Source organism: Manacus candei, unplaced genomic scaffold (assembly GCF_025592945.1).
Source record: "Manacus candei isolate 608988 ecotype Guabito, Panama unplaced genomic scaffold, ASM2559294v1 h1tg000007l, whole genome shotgun sequence".
In the NCBI taxonomy this organism is placed as follows: Eukaryota; Metazoa; Chordata; class Aves; order Passeriformes; family Pipridae; genus Manacus; species Manacus candei.
Genome location: NW_026138055.1, coordinates 9,229,692 through 9,239,952, shown reverse-complemented (window position 1 = coordinate 9,239,952; position 10,261 = coordinate 9,229,692). Strand labels below are relative to the sequence as shown.

General features: G+C 60.4%; 1 protein-coding gene across 1 annotated transcript; it reads left to right on the top strand.

The window, feature by feature from the left end:
* Positions 1–69: 69 nt before the first annotated feature.
* On the top strand, positions 70–10,095 carry ADCY3 (adenylate cyclase 3; the record flags this gene model as incomplete). The annotated part of the gene is made up of 9 exons (XM_051811224.1): positions 70–260; positions 1,463–1,743; positions 2,692–2,773; positions 3,596–3,754; positions 4,968–5,114; positions 5,513–5,620; positions 7,127–7,253; positions 8,500–8,624; positions 9,482–10,095. Coding segments are annotated over 9 exons (1,403 nt in total), but the record flags the coding sequence as incomplete, so codon positions are not given.
* Positions 10,096–10,261: the final 166 nt, after the last annotated feature.

Below are 10,261 nucleotides of genomic sequence, written 5' to 3'. Positions count from 1 at the left end.
GGAGGAGAGGGGAGGCGGGGGCCCCGCGCTCCTCGGGGCCGTCCCACCTCCGTGCCCCGCCCGCTGAAGCTCCTTCCCCTCCTCCCGGGGCCCCTTTGTGGGTGTTCCCCAAACTCCTGCCCCCCCCCCCCCCCCCCGGGCAGGTGTTCCCCAAAAAGCTGGTGGCCTTTTCCACGTGGATCGACCGGACCCGCTGGGCTCGCAACGCCTGGGCCGTGGCAGCCATCGGCATCGTCACCGCCGCCGACACCGTCGACGTGGTGGGTGAGACCCCCGGCCCCGGGACTCCTTGATCCTACCCTTCCTTCCTCTTTCCTCTCTTTCCTTCCCTGCTCCTCCCCTTCCCTCCTTTTTCCTCCCCTGCTCCTCCCCTTCCCTCCTTTTTCCTCCCCTGCTCCTCCCCTTCCCTTCTTTTTCCTCTCTTTTCTTCTCTTTTTCCTGCCTTTCCCTCCCCTTCCCTCCTTTTTCCTCTCTTTCCTTCCTTTTTCCTCCCCCTCCCTCCCCTTCCCTCTTTTTTCCTCTCTTTCCTTCCCTTCTCCTCCCTTCCCTCCTTTTTCCTCCTTTTTCCTCCCTTTTCCTCCTGTTTCCTCTCTTTCCCTCCCATTTTCTACCCTTTTCCTCTCTTGTCTCCCTTTTCCTCTCTTACCTTCCCAAACATTCCCAAACCTTCCCTTCCCAAACCTTCCCTTCCCTTCCTTTACTCCCCTTTCCCTTCCTTCTCTTCCCTTCTCCTCCCCTTCCCTCCCTTTTCCTCCTTTTTCCTCTCTTTTCCTCCCTTTTTATCTTTTTCCCTTCCCTTTTCCCTCCCCTCCCCTCCCTCCCTCACCCTCCCTCCCTTCCCATCCCAGCTCAGCTGCGGGGCCGATCCCGTCCCCAGCGCCACTCTCTGGGTCCCAGCGGTTCCCACAGCGGTGCCAGCGGTGCCAGGGGTGCCCTCCTTCACCCTCCCCTCCCTTCCCCTCCCCTCCCATCCCTCCCTCACCCTCCCTCCCTTCCCATCCCAGCTCAGCTGTGGGGCTGATCCCGTCCCCAACGCCACTCTCTGGGTCCCTGCGGTGCCAGCGGTGCCAGGGGTGCCCTCCCTCACCCTTCCCTCCCTTCCCCTTCCCCTCCCCTCCCCTCCCTCACCCTCCCTCCCTTCCCATCCCAGCTCAGCTGCGGGGCCGATCCCCTCCCCAACGCCACTCTTTGGGTCCCAGCAGTTCCCACAACGGTGCCAGCGGTGCCAGGGGTGCCCTCCTTCACCCTCCCCTCCCTCTCCCCTCCCTTCCCTCCCTCCCTCACCCTCCCTCCCTTCCCATCCCAGCTCAGCTGTGGGGCCGATCCCCTCCCCAACACCACTCTCTGGGTCCCCGTGGCGGTCCCAGCGGCGGTGCCAGCAGTGCCAGGGCTGCCCTCCTTCTCCCTTCCTCTCACCCTCCCCTCCCCTCCCTCCCTCACCCTCCCTCCCTTCCCATCCCAGCTCAGCTGCGGGGCCGATCCCGTCCCCAACGCCACTCTCTGGGTGCCAGCGATGCCATCGGCGGTGCCAGGGGTGCCCCTCCGTGGGTGCCAGGAGCACCCCCCTGGCTGGTGCCACGCGTGGCTGCTGGCGCTGGTGGCGGCGCTGCTGCTGGTGCAGGTGAGCCACCTGGTGAAGTTGGCGCTCATGGCCCTCGTGGCCGCCGCCGCCGCCGCCGCCAACCTGGGCGCCCGCGGGCACCTCTTCGACCTCTACGACCGACGGCGGCAGAGGCACGGCGGGTACGGGGGGCACGGGGGGGGAATTGGGGGGCACGGGGGGCACGGCGGGGAATTGGGGGGCACGGGGGGCACGGGGGGAATTGGGGGAACGGGGGGTGGTGGGGAGGGGGTGGGGGGTAGGGGAAGGTCAGGTGGGGGTCAGGGGGGCTTGGAGGGGTGAGTGGGGGATGTGGAGGGGTGATTGGGGGCATGGGGGGGGGCTTGGAGGGAGGGGTTGGGGTCAGGGTGGGTGTTGAGGAGTAGGTAGGGGTCATGGAGGGTGAGTGGGGGGCTTGGAGGGGTGGATGGGGTGAGGGAGGGCGTGGAGAGGTAGGTGGGGGGCTTGGAGGGGTTGGGAGACTTGGAGGGGTGGGTGGGGGTCAGGGTGGGGGGCTTGGAGGGGTAGGTGGGGGTTAGGGGGTCATGGAGGGGTGAGTGGGGGTCAGGGTGGGCGTGGAGGGTGGGTAGAGGGGTTGGGAGGGTCTCAGGAGGTCTCAGGGGAGGTTGTGGGGTCTCAGGGGTGTTTGGGGGGTGTTTGGTGGTCTCCGGGGAGTTGTGGGGTCTCAGGGGAGTTGTGGGGTCTCAGGTGGTCTCAGGGGAGGTTGTGGGGTCTCAGGGGTGTTTAGGGGGTCTCAGGGGGTCTCAGGGGAGTTGTGGGGTCTCAGGGGTGGTTGGGGGGTGTTTGGGGGGGTCTCAGGGGTGGTTGTGGGGTCTCAGGGGAGGGTTGGGGGGGTCCCAGGGGGTCTCAGGGATGGTTGGGGGTCTCAGGGGAGGTTGTAGGGTCTCAGGGGTCTCAGGGGAGTTTGTGGGGTCTCAGGGGTTCTCAGGGGAGGTTGTGGGGTCTCAGGGGAGGTTGTGGGGTCTCAGGGGAGGTTTTGGGGTCTCAGGGGTGGTTGTGGGGTCTCAGGGGGTCTCAGGGGTGTTTGACCCCCCCTGCCGTGCCCGTGTCCCCCCCCGTTGGTGCCGCAGGTGGTCCCAGGTGCCCTCCAAGTACTCCCTCACCGCCATGATCTTCGTGGTCATGCTCAGCTTCTACTACTTCTCCCGGCACGTGAGTGAGGGGAACTGCCCTTCCCTGCCTTCCCTTTCCCTCCCCTTTCTTCCCTTTCCCTCCCCTTTCTTCCCTTTCTCCCTCTTTCCTCCCCTTTTCCTCTCCTTCCCTCTCCTTTCTTTCCCTTCCCTCCCCTTTCTTCCTGTTTCCTCCCTTTCCCTTCCCTTTTCCCAGCCCAGCTCCCCCTTCCAGTGCCAGACGGGATCCAGGTGTCCATCCCGGTGCCGGGCAGGATCCAGGTGTCCATCCCGGTGCTGGGCAGGATCCGGGTGTTCATCCCAGTGCCGGGTGGGATCCAGGTGTCCATCCCAGTGCTGGGCAGGATCCAGGTGTTCATCCCGACCCCGGGTGGGATCCGGGTGTTCATCCCAGTGCTGGGCAGGATCCGGGTGTCCATCCCCGTGCCGAGTGGGATCCGTGCGTCCATCCCAGTGCTGGGTAGGATCCGAGTGTCCATCCCAGTGCCGGGTGGGATCCAGGTGTCCATCCCGGTGCCAGGTGGGATCCTGGTGTTCATCCCAGTGCCAGGCAGGATCCGGGTGTCCATCCCGACCCCAGGCAGGATCCGGGTGTTCATCCCAGTGCCAGGCAGGATCCAGGTGTTCATCCCAGTGCCAGGCAGGATCCGGGTGTCCATCACAGTGCCGAGTGGGATCCGGGTGTGCATCCCAGTTCTGGGCAGGATCCAGGTGTTCATCCTGACCCCAGGCGTGATCCGGGTGCCCATCCCAGTGCCGGGCAGGATCTGGGTGTCCATCCCAGTGCCGAGCGGGATCCGTGCGTCCATCTCGACCCCGGGCATGATCCGGGTGTCCATCCCAGGTGGAGAAGCTGGCTCGGACGCTGTTCCTGTGGAAGATGGAGGTGCACGAGCAGAAGGAGCGCGTGTCCGAGATGCGCCGCTGGAACGAGGCCCTGGTGGCCAACATGCTGCCCGAGCACGTGGCCCGGCACTTCCTGGGCTCCAAGAAGCGGGATGAGGTGAGAGGAGAGAATTCCCGGGACGGGACGTTTCCTGTTGTTTTTCCCTTCCCTTTCTTTCCTCCCCTTTTCTCTCTTTTCCTCCCCCTTTTCTCGCTTTTCCTCCTCCTTCCTCTCCTGTCCTTCCTCCTTTTGCCCTTCCTTTCCTCCTCTTTCCCTTCTTTCCCTCCCCTTCCCTCCTTTTTCCTCCCTTTTCCTCCCCTTCCCTCTCTTTTCCTTCCATTCCCTTTCCTCTCTTTTCCTCCCCTTCCTTTCCTTCCCTTTCCCTTCCTTCCTTTCCCCTTCCCTCCCATTTCCTCCACTTCCTCCCCCTTCCTTCCCCTTTCTTCCCTTCCTCCCTTTTCCTTTCCCTTCCTCTCTTTTCCTTTCCCTCCTCCCTTTTCCTTTTCCTTTCCCTTTTCCCCTTCCGTTCCTTTTCCTTCCCTTTCCCTTCCTTCCTTTCCCCTTCCCTCCCCTTTCCATTTCCTCCCCTTTCTTCCTTTCCTCCCATTTCCTTTCCCTTCCTCCCTTTTCCTTTCCCTTTCCCTTCTTCTCTTTCCCTTTCCCTTCCTCCCTTTTCCTTTTCCTCTTCCTTTTCCTCTTCCTTTTCATTTTCCTCTTCCTTTTCCTCTTCCTTTTCCTTTTCCTTTTCCTGTTCCTGTTCCTTTCCCTTTTCCTCTTACTTTTCCTTTTCCTCTTACTTTTCCTTCCCCTTTTCCTTTTCCTTTTCATTTTCCTTTTCCTTCCCCTTTTCCTTTTCCGTTCCCTTTTCTCTTTTCCTTTTCCCTTTCCTTTTCCTTTTCCCTTTCCTTCAGCTATTCCTTTTCCTTCCTCTTCACCTATTCCTTTTCCTTCCTCTTTTCCTTTTCCTTTTCCTTTTCCTTTCCCTTTCCTTTTCCTTTTCCCTTTCCTTCACCTATTCCTTTTCCTTCCTCTTTCCCTTCCCCTTTTCCTTTTCCTTTTCCTTTCCCTTTTACTTTTTATTTTCCTTTTCCTTTCCCTTCCTCCCTTTCCTCCCCTTCCTCCCCCTTCTTCCCTTCCTCGCTTTTCCATTTCCCTTTTCTTTTCCTTTTCCTCCCTCCCTTTTCCTTTCCCTTCCTCCCTTTTCCTTTTCCTTTCCTTTCCCAAACCTTCCCTTCCCTCCCCTCCCCTTCCCTCCCTTCCCCTCCCGGGGTCACTCCGGCTCTCCCGTCTGTCCCCGCCGGCTCCCGGGCCGATCCCTTGGCATTCCCAGGAGCTGTACAGCCAATCCTACGAGGAGATCGGGGTCATGTTCGCCTCCCTGCCCAACTTCGCCGACTTCTACACGGAGGAGACCATCAACAACGGGGGCATCGAGTGCCTGCGCTTCCTCAACGAGATCATCTCCGACTTCGACGCCGTCAGTACCCTCCCCTCCATGCCTTTATTCCCACATTTCCCGAGGGTCTCATCCCCACCTTCCCGAGGGTCTCATTACCACCTTCCCAAGGGTCTCATTCCCACCTTCCCAAGGGTCTCATTCCCACCCCGAGGGTCTCATTCCCACCCTGAGGGTCTCATTCCCACCTTCCCAAGGGTCTCATTCCCACCTTCCCGAGGGTCTCATTCCCACCTTCCCGAGGGTCTCATTCCCACCTTCCCGAGGGTCTCATTCCCACCTTCCCGAGGGTCTCATTCCCACCTTCCCGAGGGTCTCATTCCCACCTTCCCGAGGCTCTCATTCCCGAGGGTCTCATTCCCGAGGGTCTCATTCCCACGGCTCTCATTCCCGAGGGTCTCATTCCCGCCCCGTTCCAGCTCCTGGACGAGCCCCAGTTCCGCTGCATCACCAAGATCAAGACCATCGGCAGCACCTACATGGCGGCCTCCGGAGTCACCCCCGACAACGGCGGCTTCGGCGCCAAGGTGAGGGGGCCCGGCCTGCCTTTCCCTCCCCTGGCCCGCCCTTTTCCTTCCCTTTCTTCCCTTTCCCTCCCCTTTCCTTCCTTTCCCTCCCCGTCCTCCTCTTTCTTCCCCTTTTCCTTCCCTTTCTTCCCTTTCCCTCCCCTTTCCTTCCTTTCCCTCTCCTTTCTTCCCGTTTCCTCCCTTTTCCTTCCCTTTTCCCCCCTTTCTTCCCTTTCCCTCCCCGTTTTCTTCCTTTCCCTCCCTGTCCTCCTCTTTCTTTCCCTTTTCCTTCTCTTTCTTTCCATCCCTTCTCTTTCCTTCCTTTTCCTTCCCTTCCCTCCCCTTTCCTCCCCTTTCTTCTCTTTCCCTCCCCTTTCCTTCCTTTCCCTCCCCTTTCTTCCCCTTTTCCTTCCCTTTCCTCCCTTTTCTTCTCTTTCCCTCCCCTTTCCTTCCTTTCCCTCTCCTTTCTTCCTGTTTCGTCCCTTTTCCTTCCCTTCCCTCCCATTTCCTCCCTTTCCCTTCCCTTTCCTTCCTTTCCCTCCCCTTTTCTTCCTTTCCCTCCCTTTCCTCTCCCCTTTCTTCCCCTTTTCCTTCCTTTCCCTTTCTTTCCTTTCCCTCCCCATCCTCCCTTTTCTTCCCTTTCCTCCTCTTTCCTTCCCTTTCTTCTATTTCCCTCCACTTTCCTTCCTGTCCCTCCCCTTTCCTTCCTTTCCCTCCCCTTCCCTTCCCTTTCTTCTCTTTCCCTCCCCTTCCCACAATTTTCTTCTCCCTTCCTCCCCTTCCCTCCCTTTTCTTCCCCTTTTCCTCCCCTTTCCTCCACTGTCCTCCCCTTCCCTAGTTTTGTTCCCTTGCTCCCCTTTCCTCATTTTTCTCCCCTTTTCCTCCCTTTCTCCCCCTATCCTCTCCTTCCCTCCCCTCTCTTCTCTTTCCCTCCCCTTCCCTCCCCTTTTCCTCCCTTTTCCTCCCCTTTCTTCTCTTTCCCTCCCCCGTCCTCCTCTTTCTCTCCTTTTTCCTTCCTTTCCCTCCCCTTTCTTCCCCTTCCCTCCCTTTCTCTCCCCTTCCTTTCCTTCCCTCCCTTTCTCTCTCCTTTCCTCATTTTTCTCCCCTTTTCCCCCCTTTCCTCCCCTTTCTCTCTCCTTTCCTCCCCTTTCTCCCCTTTTCCTCTCCTTTTCTCCCCTTTCTTCCCTTTTCCTCCTCTTTCTTCTCCTTCCCTCCATTTCCATCCTTTTCCTCCCCTTTCCCTCCCTTCCTTTTCCTTCCCTCCCTTTCTCTCTCCTTTCCTTCCCTTCCCTCCCCTTTTCTACCCATTTCCTCCCTTTTCCTTCTCTTTTCTCCCCTTTCTTCTCCTTCCCTCCCCTTCCCTCCATTTCCATCCTTTTCCTCCCCTTTCCCTCCTTTCCTTTCCCTCCCTCCCTTTCTCTCTCCCTTCCCCAATTCCCTTCTTTCCCTTCCCTCCCTTCCTTTCCCTCCCCTTCCCTCCTTGTCCCCCTGCTCCTGGCAGGAGCTGATCCCTGTTTTTCGGGGCAGAAGGAGCCGCAGTCGGAGCGGGAGCGTTGGCAGCACTTGGCCGACCTGGCCGACTTCGCGCTGGCCATGAAGGTGACGCTGATGAACATCAACTACCAGTCCTTCAACAACTTCATGCTCCGCATAGGCAAGGATTCCCGGGATTCCTGGGATTCTGGGATCGTCCCGGCTCGGGAAAGGCCTCTGGGATCGTCCAGCCCAGCCCCAGAGCCCCGACCCTGCGTCCGGTGTCCTCCTGTCGTTCCCAAAATCCCACCTGAGCCTCCCCTGGCCCAGCTGGAGGCCGTTCCCTCTCCTCCTGTCCCTCGTTCCCTGGGAATTGGGGACCTCCCAAAACTTCCTTCCAGGGGATTGTGGAGAGCTGGGACAGTGCCAGGATGGCACAGAATCCTTGGGGATGGGTCAGGTTGGAAAATCCCTCTGGGATCACGGAGTCCAACCATTCCCAGCACTTCCAAGGCCACCCCTGACCCGTGTCCCCAAGGGCCACATCCACAGGGACTGGAAATCCCTCTGGGAATGGCGACTCCAGCCCTGCCCTGGGAAGTTCATTCCAGGGCCTGACAGCCCTTTTTCCATGTGGGAATTGTTCCCAATATCCCACCTGCCCCTCCCCTGGCCCAGCTGGAGGCCGTTCCCTCTCCTCCTGTCCCTTGTTCCCTGGGAATTGGGGACCCTCCCGGCTCCCCCCTCCTGTCAGGGAATTCTGGAGTGGGAAAAGGTCCCCCCCCATCCATATTTTCTCCAGGATGTGCTTTCCCAGCTCCCTCAGATATTCCTGCTGCTCCAGCCCCTTCCCAGCTCCACTCCCATCCTCGGACACGCTCCAGCCCCTCCGTGTCCTTCCCAAACTTCCCAAACGTGTAGATCCTCCCTTGGATCCTTCCCATCTCTCCAAGAGTATCTCCTGGGAATCAGGGCTTGGAAATGACCTCAGGACACTCCCTGTACTTGACCTGTAGATCCTCATCCCATTGGATCCATCCCATCTCCTGGGAATCAGGAGGGCTTGGGAATGACCTCGGGACACCCCCTGTACTTGGCCTGGTAGATCCCCATCCCATTGGATCCTTCCCATCTCTCCAGGAGTATCTCCTGGGAATCAGGGCTTGGGAATGACCTCGGGACACCCCCTGCACTTGGCCTGGTAGATCCTCATCCCATGGGATCCTTCCCAACTCTCCAGGAGTATCTCCTGGGAATCAGGAGGGCTTGGGAAGGACCTCAGGACACCTCTTGCATCCTCATCCCGTTGGATCCTTCCCATCCATCCCATCTCCTGGGAATCAGGAGGGCTTGGGGGTTGTCCCGAGGCCCCCCCCGGGACGCCGTGTCCGTGTGTCCGGGTGGGATCCCGTCCGTGTGTCCCGCAGGGATGAACAAGGGGGCCGTGCTGGCCGGAGTCATCGGGGCGCGGAAGCCGCACTACGACATCTGGGGGAACACGGTGAACGTGGCCAGCAGGATGGAATCCACCGGAGTCATGGGGAACATCCAGGTGGGCCGGGGAAAACCGGGAAGGGACCTCAGAGCTCATCCAGCTCCGACCCCGGCACCTCCCGCTATCCCAGGGGATCCAGCCCGGCCTGGGACACTGCCAGGGATCCAGGGGCAGCCACAGCTTCTCTGGGAATTCCAGACCAGCCCCTCCCCACCCTCCCAGCCAGGAATCCCTTCCCAATCTCCCCCCCAAATCTCCCCTTTCCCACTGGGATCCATTCCCTGGGGCCTGGCATTCCAGGCCCTGATCCCCAGTCCCTCTCCAGCTCTCCTGGAGCCCCTTCAGCCTCTGGAATGTGCTCCAAGCTCTCCCGGGATCCTTCCCTTCTCCAGCCTGGCCATTCCCAGCTCTCCCAGCCTGGAGCCAGAGCCTGCCATTGGATCCATCCCCAGCCCAGCTCCTCCCTGGGAAGGAGTTCCGGGAACAAGGGGGTTCCCTGGGAATCTCGGCACTCAGGGCAGGGTCTCCCTTCCCCTTTCCTGCCTTTTCCATCCCCACATTCCTTAAAAATCTCTCTGACTGGATTCTGAGTGTCCTTTATCCCGGAATGGTTTGGGTGGGAAGGGATTTTAAGGCTCATCCCATTCCATGTTCAGGGACACCTCCCACTATCCCAGGTTGCTCCAGCCTTTCCTTGGACACTGCCAGGGATCCAGGGGCAGCCACAGCTTCTCCGGGAATCCCATCCCAGCCCCTCCCCACCCTCCCAGCCGGGAATCCCTTCCCAATCTCCGGCGGGAGCCAGGCTGGGTAGACCTGTTCCCCGAGCAGGTTCCCCACTTCCCACCTCCCATCCCGGCAACGCCCCTTCCCGCTCTCCCGCATTATTTCCCGGCATTCCCTCGGTCCCGCAGGTGGTGGAGGAGACCCACCTCATCCTCAAGGAGTACGGGTTCCGCTTCGTCCGGCGCGGGGCCGTCTACGTCAAGGGCAAGGGGGAGCTGCTCACCTTCTTCCTCAAGGGACGGGACAAACCGCCCGCGCCCGCCGGCGCCTCCTCCGTGCCCCTGCCCCACCAGGTCCTGGAGAATTCCTGACCGGCATCCCCCCCTTTTCCCTGCTGGGATTTCGCTCCGGGCGGCGGCGGCGGGATCGTCCGGCGGCGGTTCCCCTTTTTTTTTCCCGGGAATGTCGTCGCCGCAGTCGGGAGCGGCCGCCGGGAGATCCAAACTCAGGGATGGTTGGGAAAGGCTCCCGGGGTCTTTTCCCCACGCGCTTGGAAAGTGGGAGCTCCGACCCCGGGATTGGGGATGCTCCAACTCCCCCCCACCCCGGAGCCGGCTTGGATTCGGGAATTATCCGGGAGAGACGTTCGGAAACATAAACCCACGGAAAGGACGGATGGGTGTTCGTATTCCCGGCGTTCCCGTTTTTGTGGAAGAGGGGGGGAAGGAGGCGGGAATGGCGGCGGGAAAGGGGATCCCGGGAGCAGGGTCGGAACAGAAGCAGTGGAATTCCAAAGCCCTGATTCCCGGCCTGGTTTGTCCCGGAAAGGGGGGGAGTTGGATACCGGGAAGGCTCCCGCTGCTTTTCCAAGGGGATGTTGGTTGTTTTCTGGAGGGATCATGGAATGGGTTGGGAGGGAAGGGAGGTTCAAGCTCATCCCGCTCCGACCCCGACGCTTCCCGCTATCC